The sequence below is a fragment of the Watersipora subatra genome, chromosome 9, assembly GCF_963576615.1.
Source record: "Watersipora subatra chromosome 9, tzWatSuba1.1, whole genome shotgun sequence".
In the NCBI taxonomy this organism is placed as follows: domain Eukaryota; kingdom Metazoa; phylum Bryozoa; class Gymnolaemata; order Cheilostomatida; family Watersiporidae; genus Watersipora; species Watersipora subatra.
In genome coordinates this window covers 54,921,968-54,940,416 of record NC_088716.1, presented here as the reverse complement: position 1 = coordinate 54,940,416, position 18,449 = coordinate 54,921,968, and the positions used below count along the sequence as shown (strand labels likewise).

General features: G+C 35.8%; 2 protein-coding genes across 2 annotated transcripts; one reads left to right on the top strand and one right to left on the bottom strand.

Moving 5' to 3' along the window:
• The first annotated feature begins 2,869 nt into the window (after positions 1-2,869).
• On the top strand, positions 2,870-8,085 carry LOC137405232 (sine oculis-binding protein homolog B-like). Its single transcript, XM_068091462.1, has 7 exons — positions 2,870-2,941; positions 5,068-5,215; positions 6,006-6,145; positions 6,485-6,740; positions 7,129-7,386; positions 7,571-7,704; positions 7,816-8,085. The coding sequence occupies exons 1-7, from the start codon at positions 2,870-2,872 to the stop codon at positions 8,083-8,085; spliced, it is 1,278 nt and encodes a 425-aa protein (XP_067947563.1).
• Positions 8,086-8,120: 35 nt separating this feature from the next.
• LOC137403900 (histone deacetylase complex subunit SAP18-like) lies at positions 8,121-17,173 on the bottom strand. Its single transcript, XM_068090005.1, has 4 exons — positions 17,051-17,173; positions 10,989-11,095; positions 8,994-9,145; positions 8,121-8,572 (listed from the first exon to the last, which is right to left on the bottom strand). Exons 1-4 carry the CDS (start codon positions 17,123-17,125, stop codon positions 8,445-8,447), a joined length of 462 nt encoding a protein of 153 aa, XP_067946106.1. The 5' UTR covers positions 17,126-17,173; the 3' UTR covers positions 8,121-8,444.
• Between the last annotated feature and the right edge of the window lie 1,276 nt (positions 17,174-18,449).

The following is an 18,449-nucleotide window of genomic DNA, read 5'->3' as shown; positions in this document are numbered from 1 at the left end:
CTGTATTCTTATAGTTGATGGATTTGGAGTTGGAACACTAAAATCAGGTTTTTCTCAAGAGTCTGGTTATCTGAGGCCATCAGTATTATGACGGATTTAAATATTAGGAAAAAATCAGCTTCGTTTAGAAAAGTGATAAGTTAAAACTGACCTGCTTCTGTCTGATGACCACCATTTAGTTGTTCAACAATACTAGTGGTAAATAACACTAGAACTCAATAGCATTATTTGTTTTATTGCTGTTAGAGTTTGTTTTATCTGGACAAGTTCTCGCTTATGCCACAGTTCCTTATCTGTTCATCTTTGTTTTGATAGTTTATTGTTGAACTAACTCAGTATCTAGTAGCAGTTTTTTAAGATGACTTTGTAACTAGTAATTGTGAACATATAAATACCTAAAATATTTGTTAGCCTTATCTCTGTCAATTTTGTTCTCTTTCATAAGAACAGGTCAACGGTGAACAACAGTAATATAGGGTGTAAACAGTCAAAACCAAGCACCTATTATATGATGTCAATTTCAGCAGCTATTGTTAGCACAGCTGCACTAGAGTTATCTATCACAGAGAGTCAACAAGGAAGTTCTGAAAAAAACCTGAGAGATTATGAATACAATGGCATCCGTCGGACCAGTGATTAGAGCTAAGACTTCACCGAGGTCTCACATGAAAGGGGTCTGTATCTTCATTGATAAAACCAAAAAACACTAATTTAGCTGCGAAAACATAAAATTAAGTAGTTAAAAATTGGCACTAATAAACTATTTATTATGATTAGATAAAATCAACAACACTTTACTGTTAAAAACAGCTAAAAACTGAGTGTTTTACAACTCACAATGACTACACAACCAATAGAGGTTCGATTCAACATATCCGAATCTAACATTATGTTTATATTCACAAAAAAGAAATTTTCATAAGCAGTGATTATAGGTAAATTCATACCAACAATAGAGGGTATAAAACTCTTTTTTGTTTTTACGAGAAAAGATCCAAACTGAAACCATAATTTTAAGTGTAGAATATTATTATGTTTATATTATTATTATTATGTTTTGTTTGTGGTAAAAATTCTAATGCATAAGATGCCTTTGAAAGTTGTTTAGTGTTTAGTCAATTTTGTTTCTGTATCTTTTATTCTTTTTATCAGATTTTTATGCAATATATCTGACGAAACAGATAAAAAACCATTTTATCAGATCTTTAAACTTACACTTCTAAAGTTGATGTAACTCAAATAATATATATTGAAACAATCCAGAATTGTTAGTTGTTTTTTAACATTGTTTATAGCTGTTGGTATGGCTCGCTGTGAACTTATGGACTTTATAGATTGTCTCCACTTTATTAAACTCAACCGAACAAAAGTATACTCTCTCACCTTTTATCATATTCTTGATGTCTCAATCAACTTAGCAAACTGTTTGTAATGTTCATTTATAAACTAGTTACCTATATAGTTAGCTATCCAGTAGTTTGTTTGTATATTTTATCACTTTAAAAGTCCTTCAGTTATTACGAGCTGTTAAGCATAAGTATTTTCAATTATTTATTCCAAATTGTTCATCGAGTAGTTGTTTGTTTGTCTAGAGACATTTATGCGTCACTTCATTCTAATAAACAACTTATTTTATGATGTTCTGTTGTGCTACATTTGCAACATACAATGGAGTGTGTTTATTTGAAAATTATTTCCCATAATGCAATAATAAGCGCATCATGACTATTAGTCGACGTACATAAAATGTTCGTCTCAGACACAGATGCGATCAAGAGTGGAATACTTTTAAAAAATGCTTATAACATAGTTTATTCCAAAGCTGCTATTGTTAAACCTCTCCTTTTTTAATACTGGCAATTTAACATAGAAAACTGTCACCGCTACAAAAAGCATGTGTATCAATTACAATTTGAAAGGTGCACTGTAAGCAAAGCTTAATTAATAAGGAGCAAATTTACAATAGATTTTTGATAAATCTTTATAATTAATTAATTTTTCTGATCATTTCAACTTGTACAAAATATTATACAATTTCATTAAAGTTAGTCGAACAACGTGGGTTACACAAAACAAATATCCAATAGCAGTGTGTATCGATTAGTATGATCCTTTCAAGAAGCTTTGTAAGGTAAGAAAAAAAGCTCAAGATTTTTTTCAAAACTATAAATTCGCCCCTAAATATTCGTGCTCTATGTCTCTTGCAGATGATACTTTGACAATGGTTTTACACTCAAAGGTTCTAAGCAATGACGCCAAAGAAACCTCTGTATTATCTATAGTGTAAAGTAGTCGTTGTTCTAAAAATGACAAGGGTGATCACGAGGCCTCCCACAACAATGGCAAGAAACTTTTAATAGAAATTTAATTACTTTGAGTGCAAACTGTAAAATGAGCCCGTTAGATCAGCCTAAGTAGGGTGATTACGCTACAAAAAATGTGAGTTTTCAGAAAATCAATACCTTAGGTTTAGGGTAGCTATTGAAAGCAGCACCCTGTACAAAATTTCAATTATATTTCATCAACACGCGTTGTATCTTGCATCTCGTAATTTAACCGTTACTTCTATTACGGATAGTAGAAACAAGATATAAGTGTCAGTGAGTTAGTTGAGTAGTTATTCAAATATGATATGAGCTTGGAAAAGAGGATATGCGAGTTGGGCAGTCATCAATACAGTTTCACAGCAGCCGAACCATACCTCTGTACAGTCTACGGAGTGTTTTGTTAGGCGTCCCTTTAATACATTTAGAAGCAAAGCTAGAATAATTTACTGTGCTTATCTAGGTAACCGCCTACACAAGTGAGCTGAACAACAATATCGGTGCCCATACCCCAGGGAGAGAAGCGAAGTACCATATTAGAGATCATGGCAGAGCTCAAGGATCTTCAGCTGCCAGCATGTCACAAAGAAAGCAGCGATATCCCCTACCTTCAATCGGTAAGTCAGCTTATTTCTGTTTTGTGGTACTTCAACCAATTTGGCTGTCTATTGTATAATAATAACTACATGCATATGGCAAATTATAGCCACACAAAGTCCTTCCTTACCGGCAGATTTGATTGTTGCAAGAGACTACGAAACCCCTGCAATCAGTGTCGAGCTAGTTTAGTTTAAAGCTGCCATAAATGCACAAGTTAAACCTTCTTTGAAAAAGTTTATTCAATTCAACTCAAACTGACAGCAGTTATGCAACCTTTGGCTGACGGACATTGATCTCTAGGCTTGTGCAAGCACTATTATATTATATATTATACTTAATAGCTCGGTTAGATAAACTTAATCCCTTCAAGCATTTCTCTAATCAGTTAAGAATGGTGTACAGATAAAATTAGAAACTCCCATATGAGAAAGAAATTCATGTTACCACAACTCCAAATATTTTAACACGACGCAAGATTTCTTTGTAATTGCAGCCTTTCCTTTCGTAGCAGCTGCAAAGGAAACATCATGTAAGGTTGTTTGTGGCTGGTGTGAGAGTAGTTGATCCCATATCTTCTCTTTATAAATTTTTGGTCCTATAAACACAAGTGTCATGTTTTATTTGATTAGTCACGTCTCCATTTGAAACGTTAGACGACATAGTTTAGCCTTGATCTACATACATTGTGAAGCAAATGGTATTAAATTTCAAGGGCTGCCTTGACATAACACACCATAATACACCACAGATTTGACTCTGTCATAGCTGTGCAACATGAGATCAGTTAGATGGGTCATGTGTAATTCTTAACTCCGACTAGTTGATCATAAAAGAGATGACACGAGCTGGCAGGTACCCTTGTATGTTTGATATAGTCCAAACAAGCGAGTAGTTGTATGTTCTTGATTTTAAATATTGTAATTATTCTCTGTATTTTTATAATAAGGCAATGACTGGCAAATAAGAAAATTTTCAATTTTACTTTCTTTTAAAAACTAAGAATTCATACAAGTATGACCTGTCAGTGTTATGCTACAATCTGAGAACTGTAACATAGAATGTGTCTTATCCAAGCAAACTTTTTGTAAGGAAAGTTGAACGATAATTCGGCATAAACACATTTAGACGTACACAGTATTATAAAAAGCGTAATTAGAGTCAGTACTCCATAGTTCAACTCGATTGTTAGGAACAGTGCTATGTCCTGCGCATACCCACTTTTACATATGGTTAAATATGGTTACATCATATGTCTTTCGTTACCTAACCTGCATTCAATACACCATCCAGTGGTGGCACAAGTTACAAGCATAAAGTAAACAGAATATTTCAAAGAACATTGTTATAGCCATTGGCTCTTATAAACAATATTTGGTGTATTGATAGGCTAAAATCTTCAACTTTTTTCACAGTTTACTGGCAGGTTAACGGAGGTATTATTACTAGAACATCACAACATGTTTTCACAAAAAATGGTCGAAGTAAAAAGACACGTATGTCACTTTGATGCAAAACTAAGATTCTCTAAACAAAAAGTGAGAAATTTTAGCCACTTTAGTCTGAAAGATGAGTGTCATGAGATACCTATCCCACGATTCATCATTTCCGACTGATACCTATATCTCCACCATATAGTATTCTTATTTCAAGCTGACTGTGAATATACAAAGGGTGAATTTGATATGACGATGTGTTAGCCTTAAGCGCACGCATTGCAGTCACACAGCGCATTGCATAGTCACAAAGCATCTGTTGTAGATTTGAGTCGTGGTGTTGGGTTGCATGGCCCATGCTTGCATTTATTAAAATCAAAAAGATTTCATACACAAAAAAACGCAGGTGTGAAAGTGCTAAGTGCATAAAACCAAACCGGACGGGATAATGTTACGTTCATTTATCAAGTGATAGATTGATCATTTTATTGCATTAGCTTAAAAATTTGCACCCAAACAGAGTGAAACAATGAACAAGAATAATAGACCCTGTCGGCGCTTTGAAATGCTTGATCAATACAAATGTGTTTTCTATTTCGGCTCAAGCGACCAGAGGACAAAGAGCGTGAGCAACACTAGATTAGTTTTCCCGCAGTCGAGAGCTGACGTCTGACGCAGGCAGCCACAAAAAGACTCATCGTAATTTTCAGGAGCTTGCCATGGTGCAGTGGAGGAACGAATTGACTACGGAAATATCTTTTGCAGCTGACGATGATGATGAAGAGATGCTGTCAAATATGTCGGATTCTGAAGAGGAGGATCCGAATACACTCTTCACATACAAACCTCCGCCCCCTAGTAAGTTAAGCTGTCAAATGCTGTTCTTCAGATCATCATTAACACTGAAGACTACAGAAAGTGGTTTTTTACTCATAGTATGAGAATTACAGCCAACCATGAGGTGTATCTATATTACCTATTATTGTCATAAAGCACAGAGAATAAAGTTTGGCACAATTATTTTTTTCGGGGATGTAGCCAATTAGCACAGTCGATTTAGAATGGTAGCCAATTAGCTCAGTGGGTTTGGAACGGTAGCCAATTAGCACATTCAATTTGGAATGATAGCCAATTAGCTCAGTGGGTTTGGAATGGTAGCCAATTAGCTCAGTGGGTTTGGAATGGTAGCCAATTAGCTCAATCGGTTGAGTGTCAGACTATTAAGCTGAATGTCATAAGTTTGAGATAGATTTATATATAGTATATATATACTATATATAAATATAGCCGTCCTTCCAAAAGAGCGTTTCTGGGAATGGCTATGGACTTGAGGCGAGTGCTCAACCTCTAAGGGCTCTGTTAGGAAACCCGAGCTTGAGCAGACATTACCACGTGCTTGAGTAATCCAGCATGAGGAGACAACTTATATATACATAAAACACAATTCAGCTACAATGATAGATTTGCTTCTTATTTGCTAATATAAAAATTTCTATTATCAAAATACCTAAGAGTAAAATTTATCTGAACAATAGGTACTACCATACAAATTTATTGGCTACTTCTACAATCCACGGCGCCTAAAGGAAGAGTTGCTGTCGAAATGCTTGTTAATTTTTATCACATTCAACATACATGACATTTGCAGATGAAGCGGATAACTGTGATTGGTGCGCCGCTACCTCCACCCACAGAGAGCTTGCCCTAGTTACCCATGATAGACAGACAAAATCCTTTTGCAGCGAAGACTGCCAACGTCTGTACAAGAACAGCATCCTCAGTCACAAAGTATGTACCAATTTACAGAACTTTAGATAGCGCATATAAACAGTATGAACCAGCTAGTAGCGAGCTGTTAGTGCAATGCTTTACTAGCGTGATGTTTGACTGACCAGTTGCTTATGAATCTATACAGTTGACTGAAAATCTTTTCATAGAATGACGATTTATGTAGTTTTAACATCTTGCATTACAAAATTTCTTGTTTTTACATCTATTAATTAACTTGGGCATGTAATTTCATAGTCTGCTATGTTCCGAAACACATTCTGGAGAATCAGACACGATTCGCAGCTAAAACTGACGACAGCTAGTAATGAACAGTATGTAACCACCAATCTTTTACAGATATGCGAATGGTGCAGACAACACTTCCCATCTGAGCCTAGTCTGATAGTGGTTGAACCATCATTGGAGTCGGTGCCTTTGCAGTTCTGTAGTCAAAGTTGCATCAATAAATACAAAATGGAGTTATTCTGTGAAGAGGTAAAAGAACAGCTGAGACGTATTAAAGATGAGAAAGTACAGCTGCCAGCCATAGGCTCAACTAAGTCCATCCGAACTGAAAAGAAAATACTAATAACACCCGAGCTGTGGAACAAAGGTAAGAGAAAATATACATAAATATGTATAACTATATAACTGTATATAACTATATAACTGTATACAAGTATCCCAAATACTGTGTAATCATTACACACTACGCAGTAAATGTGCCATATTGGTAATGAGTTCCGCAGGGCACAATGTTGAAGTCTTTTCATTTATTATGAAGCTTACTCTCTCCGCTATTAACCCAATGAAATTTTGCAGTGCAAATACATTTATTGCACTGTAATATATTATACAAGATGGAAAATACTGCCTGAGTTGTCACCCGCGAAGTGTCATATTATGTTACTGGCTGTCCCATAACCGTTTGTGAAGAGAACTACAAAAACTGAACTCAATTACATCTACTACCTTTGGCTAAACTGATTTTGTTAATCTAGGAGACTCGACAGTGGTCTACATCGATGACTATCCCGCTGCCGACACAGAATCCAGTCACAACACCTTCAATTATGACAGTCCAAAGCTCAATTCACAACAATCGGGTGAGAGGAAACGCAAAGGAAATAAGATGGAAACAGTAATTAGTAAACTGTCACGAAGACAGTTTCCTAAAATGGAGTGCGATGTCGAGCAAGAACCAATGACAAGAGAATGTCAACAGCTAACAGAAAGCAACCTGAGCAGAAAAAATACAGGTCAGCAAGCATGTTCTAAATAGCATGAAATTTGATTTTGCTGAGGTATTGTTGTAAAACTATTTCTACCATGATATGGATTCCTAAGAAAGGAGAGAAATATGTGGATACACTGAAGATGCCTGATTAAGATTAAACATTCCAACAAGCAAGGTATAATTAAGATACTGTATGTATGTTTTAGGCAACGAAAATCTTCCCATCAACTTATCTGTGTATAGAACGACAGGACCTAATTTTAGAGCAAACAACTCCGAAATGCCTCCTATGCATAAACAAATGAATGACCATCCCTCCAGTGTCCGCGGCTCACAAAAGGTTGGTAAAACTGCTGAACTAACAAAAAAAGTTCACTTTTCTTTTTCTTTCGTCCCTATTCGTTTTTCTTCTCATGTCATAGTGCAATAAATAGATATTCTTTGTTAACAGGATCTAAGTGCAATGCCAGCTCCTCCACATCAGCCACTGATTATACCACTACCTATGTTCATACCAGTGCCAGTTCCTATTCCTATACCGACCTGCATGACAGCCCTCTCACAGTCCTTTGGGCACCAAAGCAATTCAAACAAGAATCAGTCTTTACCCTCCACACCGACCATTCAGAGAGAAAAAGCCAACACAAGCCCGCCGATCAAAAAACACCAAGAGAAACAAAATGTCCTTAAAAAGCAGCCATTATCAGACGCTCCTGAATAATTTTTCTAGGCGTAATTAACATTAGACAACAAGTATACATATATCAAATACACTTTATATATTTTTGTACATCGCTATTTACAAAACTTGCAAAGAAATAGTTTTTTTTACAACTTTAAGTTATAAACATCTTCATTATATTACTGTTAATATAGCAGCTTTATCCTGATGACTTCATTCAACTTATACAGAAAGATCTTTTATTGTTCTTGACAACCACAGTGAAACGAGAATACAAACAAGACATGAATGCGCTATACGTAATAAATGCGAGCTAATAGAAAGACAAATGTACACAGTGCAACTGCTGGATAAGACAACTCCGCTTGGACATAGTGAGACAACTCCCACAGAGTAAATTAATAAGGTCGCATGCGAGGAGCTACTCTTGTTGGGGTCATTGGGGTGCTGATCGCTACACTAAGATAGTCTCCAATAACAAACCGCTTTTCTTTGAGGGTCGCCATGTCATCCGTGCCTTTCCTGCCTGCAATCAATTAGAGTTTCGACGAATTGAATTTCCTACCCAATAAAATGTTTGTCAAAAATGAAGCAGAAATAAAAATCGGACAACAGGCAAAATGGAAAAGAGGGTGATCTTGAATTTTTTTTAAATTGAACAAATTATTAGAGCGTAAACTTGCTGCAGCGGAACAAATAGAAACAGATAACTTGCCCAGTCAACATTTTAGATGAATCAACTAGACAATGTTTATAAGACCTGAGGTAGTCATGTAGTATCAAGGCAGTGCCAATGCTTGCAACTAATATACTTGAAGAGAAATGATGATAGGCCACGCCAAGCATAAACAAAAACAAGGGAGTCTGTCTACTCCACTCTGTAGTTGAAAGTCATAACCCTACACACCTGATCACCTTCTTATTCAATTGGCCAAAAAAATACTTACCAACGCAGACACTTCCGATGTCACGCTGCACGTACTTGCCCTGCAGAGGCTGAGGAAAGACTACATAGAAATCTATAAACGTCCCCTTTCTCCGAGCCTCTGGATTCATCTGCTTGATCAAGCTGGCTAACTCTTTGAGTGTTGCATCCATCCTGTAATCGCTATGATTATAAGGACTATGCCTTCAACTTGACACACTTATTCAAACAAGAGAATAATATACTAGAAATTCCCCTGTCATACAGCCCACGACCAAAGTGATATTGGAAAAAAGAAAGGGTACTGCTGATTGAGAAATGCAATATTAGCAGTCAAATGGCACTGCAGTGCGATAGGATAACTTCAATCGTAGCTGTAATGTACTGGGTATTATTATGTACAACAAACAGCAATAATGAAAGGAAAAGATTATATGTTTATATCTCTCCCCTGCAATAAGAGAAATGCAATATTAGAAGCAAAATGGCAAGCTGCTGTGGAATATACACAGTTTGAAAGTTGGTTGTGTTGAATGTAGAATGGTTTTGATAGCGATCTGTAACAGAAAGCGAGCATCAGGATTCACGCGTCTGGAAGTTTTCTGCAAACTGGAGCAAAATAAAAAAATGTTCTCGTGATAAAGGGGCATTGAAGTTCGGCCCTAGCTTGTACATAAGATGTAAAGAATTTTGGCTAACGTTCTAAATAATTTAATGAAACCTTCGGTAATTGGCCAAAAAACGTCGGCAGATAAACTGTGTACCACAATTTCGTACCTGTAAAGCGGTCTACGCCTCAAACGGTCTACGTTTATTACAGAAACCTTCGGATAAATAAATTCGAATAATTATTCATATAATTAAATATTTTTGCAAGATAGTAAAAACGGAAAGATATTAGAAACCTTTGGCAATTGGACAATGCCATAGACTGGTGAAATGTGCATGTTTTTCTCGTGAAATACGCACGACTCAATGGTTCTACTCTCGGTCGCTCGGCTTTATCGGTGTTTCGTTGGCCGGTCTTAATTTTGATTAAAAAAAGCTTGTCAGGTTTTAATAGCAATTTTAGGCCAAATTAATCTGTATAGTTATGAATTATCCGATCAGATGGGTAAGGTTTAGGATATTGTCTACAAATTTCAAAGACTTGGTAACATATTTAAATAAGTTTATTTGTGTTTTGTAATGTTATTATACTTAAACGACTCCATTGAAAAATGGTTAAATTTGTTGATGAGATTTCGGTACAAGGGTTTGCGACGGTGTTGATGAATAATTTTCGTGAGTTGTGTGCACGCATGCATTTATCATAAAGCTCCCAAAAAATCGCTTCGCTCGTGTTTAGTCGTGGGATTAGATAGAACTGTCTTGTCTGTGATGTACAGCACTAAATACAAAAATTAGCTATTACCTCTATGATTCACACTCGTTTTGTAATATCTCAGCACTGAGGTAAATTTGACGTCGAGCAAAAAGATTAGAAACTGTTTGGTTTCAAGAAACAAACGAAAATGTGGAACTCCAATGCTTGTGAGAGGAGCTCAAAAAACTTAGTGAGATGGTTTAGTTACCGTCTGACTGTCTCTCTTCATCTCGTTATGTGAAGTACTTAACAATTGTATCTAAATGGTATTCCATGGGATTTATGAAATATTTGTCGTATTTTATATTTTGCGCACAGCGTAACCCCTTAATCATGTCTAAAAAAACAAATGCAAGTGAAGGTAGTAATAGAAAGAGGAAATAACTAGACAAAACTATTGAGTTTGCTTCGTTAGAGCTGCCACCAGTAGCAAAAATATGAATGCATAAGTCGGGACTCTTTCTGTGAGTTATGGCTATAGATAGATGAGGGAGATAACCATATTTTCTGTCCAGTGACATGTATTACAACAAGCACATCAAATGCCTTCCGTCAAGGTTTCAATGTAATCTTTTAATGTAATAAGTTATTCAACTTCAGAATATCACAATTATTAGGCAAACAGAAATAAATCTTTTGGTAGACTCTTACCATGTATAAATAGAGACTTGATTGTGAGGTAAATTTCCTCTTGCAAACTCACTGATGTGATAAGGTCTTCCCGTGTTCGTAAACACTCTTAATAGAAATGGACATATCTGCAACCAGTACAGGAAATGCCATTGTAGAGATAGGACAAAGTTATTCGTAATATTGTTAACACATTGTATTAACACTGAATTATAATACCTTTATAGATATTTACATTACATTTATAATACTAAATAATAGATTTATAGTAGAACATGCAAACAAGAATACTATAAAAAATTCACCAAGTCGACAAACATATAAATGCATTCATACATAAACCAAATAGAAAACAAACGGGCAACTAGATCAGAGTAATGTTTTTACCAAAAATCAAAGGTATTAAACGTATACATTTTTTCATTTAGTTTTTTAAAAATATCATAAAACAAATCCACCATATAAAACTATATTAAAAGAAATGTAAATAATTAAATTATATGCAAGAGACTTAACTAATTTCTATATATATATATATATATATATATATATATACATGTGTGCGAATATATCTGTGTGCGAATATAACTGTGTCGCACACAACTGTGTGTATATATATAATATATAAAGTGGATGTTGCACAATTCGTTACAGAGTGCTCAATGATAAATCAGAGCTAAATTACAAAATATGTATAAATGGAACTTCACTCTATAAGTTAAACATTTTATTACTAATAGTTTCATGTGGTACAATCAGTATCACACTCTTCAAATAAAATGTCTAAAATGAATTTCATACATCAGCAGTATGCAGTTATACAGAGTTAGATAAGCTCATACTTGGATGAGGGTACAGAAGCCAAAAGCCGTAGCAAGAACTTAGATAAATGTCTGCATGATGATAATAGCTCGTTAAGGTTTATTAAGAGTACCTAGTGATGGTCTGTAAATAATAAAGAATTTTTCCCATAAGCATAAGTTGCACTTGCTGGAGATAGTGTTGTATGCTTTAGCATGTCGTAGAGCTTTCCATGATATTTTGTAGTTGGTACTATTGTCTTTTAGTGACAATATATATTTGCTTAAAGGTTGACTTGCAACAAAATTCACATTACAGTTATTTGGTATCATAAGATTCACCATGTCTTACTCTGTTGTGTTGTAGGTGCAAAATATATGGGAATGTGATTACAATCTCTTAAAAGCTAAAAAACAAACAGTTAATAGCAGCCACACGAGACCGCCGTAGTTTGGATTAGCTTTCCAAAACAGCTCAAATGTTACGTAGTTGTTACAGGATGGTTTCTGTTTACGCTTTCATGCAACCTCATTCGTCGAAATATTTTCACAAATATACTTCACGCATTCAATAAAACCATGTCTATTGTTCTTACGCGTCTGTTTTATCGTCATTGTAATGCTGTCACTTTTAGCACTGATATCTTACAACTTCCCGTAAAAAATCGTTAAACTTTTTAACCTTGGCTTGAAGGAGTACATATCATTGTCTGATAATCATGACGAGCCTGTTGGTCACCTATGATAATCGACAAGCGCTGCAAAAATTATTTGCGAAGTATTGGGTCACATGATCAGATAACGACTTGACAATTGAATAATGCCGAAGCTAAACTGTAAATTAGCGAGCATCTATATTTGATACAGGGTCTTCAGTGAAACCCGAAGAGTGTCATAAACTAGTGCTACGATAAGTTTTATATTGAGCTTTTAATTGGTCTTTCAATTCACGTGAGAACATCACGTGAAAAGACGATAGCCAAACTGTAATGACTACGTCAGAGAAATAAAAAGATTCCAATCTACGACGGGTTTTCATTTGTGAGCTTTTAAGAGCTTGTAATCACATTTCCACGTATTTGGCACTTATAACACAACAGAGTAAGACATGGTGAATCTTTTGATACCAAATAACTGTAATGTGAATTTTGTTGCAAGTCAACCTTTAATTCAATAGAGTTTCTCTTAGATGGGTGGTTGAAAGAAGCTTTATGGTTTGCGAATCGCGTCTTGAAGGTATTCTCTGTTAGTCCAATGTATGTTTAGTCTGGTGAATTGGTGTTGGTTTTCACAGTAGCCTGGTATATTAAAGATTTTTTCAGGCATTCTCTATTCGTCAGGCACTCTTCTCTCTTTCTGCAGTTGCTTGTTCGGTCTTCATTTGCGGCGTTGGCAGTCAGTATAGTTTTGAGCATTGATGGACTCTCTTATATTGTTCATACAACTGTAGCTAATTTTGATAGTGTTGCTGTTGAATATTTTATGTAGTGGGTGCCTTGTCATAAATTCTTTCTTGACTAGTTTGATGAAGAGTTTACCAATGTTAGTAGAGACATTATTGCTGTAAGGTGAGTTGTACCTTGTAATCGTTCTGCTTCGTTTTCGTTGTCTGTTTTCAGACACAGACAGACTGCTGTTGTTGATATGTTAGTTGGTGGTTATCTCCACTCTTGGTTAGTGCTTCTTGGTAGATATTTGCTGTTTTATTGAAGCACTCAGCATCAGATGAAATTGTAGAGAGCCTCTTATTTATACTTGCTAGGATGTTTCTGATTATGGCGGGTGGGTGGTTGACACCCACCTGGCAAATATAAACTTTATGTGCAAAGACTTTTGTATTACTAGGGCTTTCATCTAGTCTTTACTATAATAATTGATGTGTCTGTCTGTCTGTCTGTCACCACAGTAACAGGGTTAGTGAAATCAGTTCCTATGCTTGGGACTTGAACTCAGACTCTCCATTTAACAGACCAGCGCGCTAACCACTACACTACTGGATCACCTTACTACATCACGGGATAATTACGCCCATACTGATTACTCATGACAATTTCTCACAGTGCATTGGGGCCTGCCAAAAATACTAGAAATGAATAAAAAGAGATTTTCATTGTCACTTTGCCCTTAATTAAAAGTAGGGGAACAGTTGTGATGCTTGCATATGATGCATAGATATAGTTGGCAAAAGATATTTATAACTAGTCCAACTTAGCTAATGAAAGGCTTCAACTAACTAACAAATATTTACAATAATAAAAGCCATGTTTGTACTAAGCCACGATCAGAGTTAGGAAAACGATTACCTCACACAGAAAACAAACCCAGGACATCAGATTCAAAAGCAGGCATGCTACCACTACATCACTCGGCCACCTTACCCCTTCACTGGATAATCATGCATACATATGCATTACACATGACAATCTCTTACAGTACATGGAACTGGCTAGCGTACTAGTGTTTATAATTCCTGTTTATGTATATATTTCACTCTCTTTAGGCTTTTTTTCTTTGTTTCCTTTTCACCTCCTAGTAAAAACTAAATAGCTTCAAAGGACTAACGGGATTGATCCCAAGGTGCGTGCTCAAGTTATTTGTAATTTCTTACATTACTTTAAAGAAAAGTCTTGTCTGTTTTTTCTCACCTCTGCCACACTTGCAGTGTGCTTCTTGGAATTCATCATGTTAAGGCCATAAAAGGAAGCTATGTAATATTGTTTAATATCATTCGAACAATGTAGAACCAACTATTTGAAGGTGAACTGTGGACATACCTACGGATTTACCAAGTTGTGATGTTTTGAGAAATTTTGGACATCGGATGATGGCAATTTCAGAGTTTGAAGCGAATATTTGCCAAAGTTTTAGAGCAACGCGTTGAAAAATTTTCAGGTGAGAACGCAGCAGTAATTTCTGTAGCACTGACAAGATCCAATGGCATTTCTAGCTACAAGCGGTTTCAAGTTATATACAAATGCGGAATTATCCATTTTTAGATGATCACATAACCTGCAAACAACTAATGTATAAACTATTATATATATATAGGCTTACACATATTATGAGATACTACACGAAGATTTGTGTGATACTAGGGTTATTAATGTTATTAGCTACCAATTTTAGCACTGAATTTTATGAAATGAATGGTGGATACAAGACAATGAAAGGAAATGTAGGCAGCTTAATACATTGTTTGAGGCTCTTTGAAATTACTAATAAACAATATAGCAACAATTACAACACATTTTTCAGTTTAAAACTTGCATAGGCTACCACTTTTTCTGGTCACTTTTGGAATTTACAGGTAGGATAATATTAGCGCATACATATGGAGATTGAGAAAATCTTCACCTTGCGCTCGTTACTTTGTTCAAGTCATAATGTAAAAATTGAGTAATAAAAATAAATAAATATCTTCATGTCTGTACTTGGCAACACTTGGCAACAAGTGTAAGCCAGCCTTTTGTAAGCCAGCCTTTTGTTCACCTTTTCTTAGTTAAGCAACAAAATGTTTCCCGTTCTAATATAGCAGGTCAAAAGTTTTCTTTGGCATAATTTACTAAATGGAGGGTAGAGCTTTGTTTTGAATAATTTTTCCTTGGTTTTTACGGTAGCTCAGATAAGTTAAAGTTTCTGCTTTCGTAAAATTCATTGCGATACAAAATATATTTTTGAAATAGATACTGTCATTCGTGTTATTAATAACCAACTCCTTAGTTTCTTGAAGTATATGCTACCAACAAAGCGTTGGTAGCAAACAATTTTGATGTTATACATGACAATGCTATAAGTCTCCAAGCTTGTGTGCCATGAATGTTATAAACAGACACCCAAATTTATCGCCCCGAGCCGCTGATATAAACTAAGAATTATCTTGTTGTATGGGGATACTGCGAAAACAAGATACCAACAGGGAATGTAGCCAGACCACAGAATAAGCATATATAATACTTACAAGCAGCAAGACGCCCAAAGACATTATAAGACTCAATAATTAAATGTCAAAAGCAAATTAGAAACTTCAAATTTGGAAGAAATCAATCATAGAAACTGCGTCAACACCAGATGGAGAACATGCCAAAGGGAAGTTGAAGCAATTAAACCTACCAACCACCATCATCCAAAAGCCACCAGAGAAACATTAGAGACGAGTCAAATGAGTCACGTATACAGATCTGCCCCTCCTGTCAAACATGACCTAGATACCAGGAGTAAGTCACGAGCTCCAACCTACATGTCAACATCACGTGCACCAGCTGAAGACTTACGCAAACAATATATCTTCACACGCCTGACAGAAAGCATTGAACCTTAACACTCAACCTACACCCACAGGCTAACCATCCCACATGCAAGACATCTATAAAAGAGAACAGCTCCAACGACTCAGCATCTCTATCTTCATCTCTATCTCTGGCTCTAGCATGAGCTTTGGCTCTCTCTCTCTCCCCGAGGGCCTCTTTGGACGCTTTCCCATCTGCCTGCTGAGGAGCCTCGTTCTCTATTCTCTACCGATGGAGCCTCCTTCTCCTTCATCAGCTGAGCCTCTTCTACACCACTATCTCAACTGCTGACACTTTCTACATATGGTCTCTCAGGACTCTCGTTTGACTGTCGAAACTCACAGCTGTACAGGACTGATCAACAAGCATAGACGACCGTTCGAGTAAGGATGTAATTTTTATTAGTTCTGATTGTTTGTCATTAATATTATTGTTTTAGAGTTTTGTTAGTTGTGTATTTCATTGTTTGACTTATAAAATAAAGAAGTAAATTTGACTGGTAGATATTAGTATTGCTTACAATAGCTTAACACCTTCACTTGTACTTGAACCAGTAATAATCCAATTAGTTCCCACAAGCTAAGCAAAAGTACACAAACTAAACAAAGTCAAAATAGAATAATATGACAAGCAAATTCAACACTGATGCTGTGTGTGGATACGGATTAGTTATGCATAACATAATTTCTCCACAACCACACATAACAATGCATATAACATAATTTCTCCACAACCACACATAACAATCTTATAAAAATTGGTTAATGCTGCGTTGCTTCAATGAGAATCATCAGTTAATCATGTAGTTATGTTTATAATTGATTAAATGTAAACAGATAAAAACAGAAGCCAATGTTGGCAGCCAAAATACATGTATCAGAAACACGGCAATATAACTACTGGTAATGGGCCTGAGCATCTGTTATTACTAGTAATACTACCCCTACTAAAAAGCTGGGTTTCACTATATAAAAACAGGTTGTAGCGTTAAACAAACCTCTTTTCTATCTATCGGAGGGGTGGGAGTTTTTTCTTTTACAGCCAGGGCTGTTATCACGGAGGCGGCTGCCATTTTGAAGCGCTAGTGAAGATCCGCTCCAATAAGCCGCGTATACCGTAGCTGGACTACTCGTACCCATCATCAACAACAAATCAAAGCACTTGTTTCTTTGTTATTATTTTTTGTTTTCATAAGGCTACAAATAAAAATTTATAATGTAAATGAAACTTACTTATAATTTATTAACGTCCAATGAACAACACTCCGAAACGATGTGGAAACAGTCATTTACGAGTTGCCTACTTACTAAATCAAGGATTGACGACTCCTATAATATAAAATACTATTACGATGTGCTTCTGATGTCATGAGAAAACGTTTATGCCATAGTTTGATCAATATCTTAGATGGGAAACGTTTTAATATCATTTTACAACACAACTGAATTCAATTATGGAAAAACTAGCCAAGGATTTTAGTGTTAAGCCTAGTGTTAAGCAAGGCTGTGAAGCTGTGTCTTGGCACTAACCCTTTTTACACTACAGCTTGGTGCCATACTTGAAATTGCTTTTAAAGACAACACCCAAAAAGTCTACATCTAAACAAGACACACTGTCAATCTTTTCAGAGTCTCTCAGCCCAAATCCAAATCAAGCGCAACCAAGTTCCCTGTCAAGGAGATGTTGTTCACGGATGGCAACGCTCTGGTTGCCCACTTGGCTGAGGGCTCGTAACAGTTTATAGATCAATTTGTATCGTAAAAAGCAGTATCAAAATCAGCCTACAGATAAACATAGAGAAAACAGTATGTCTATATCAACTTGTAAAGCTTCTGCACCCACCATCTTATTCTAAAGATGTCCTGATAGACAACAAGCAGCTCACACTCTGTACTGATTTCAGATACCTAGGTACAGTGATGTAGAGCTAACTTTTTTTTAACCATAACTTTAAAGGTGAGACAAGTGGATGTAGGCGACCAAAAGTCGCAAGACCAAAACTCCACCGCCACATAATGGCGGTTAGAATAGCTGGGGGAGCGCTGTAAGCCTCCACTGGGCTGAGAGCCAAAGTCTACAGAGTTTTAAAATCATATATATGATATGAGAAATGAGCACATCTGTTACAGTAGTAATAAATAAGTTGTAGACAACCAATTAGGATAACAATCTTGTCATGTTACATGAACATTACATCACTGTATTGTACTGTATGCTGCTTTTATATTGAATGTCGACTATGATGAGTCGACATTAGTGTACTTGAATCAATGAAATAGAGCTATAAAATACCTTGAGAATTGGAAAATCTAAAATTTTTTAACCCTAACTATAGTTATACTTAAAAAACACACAAGCTTTCTAACCATAACTTAGTTAGGGTAGCACTACATCAT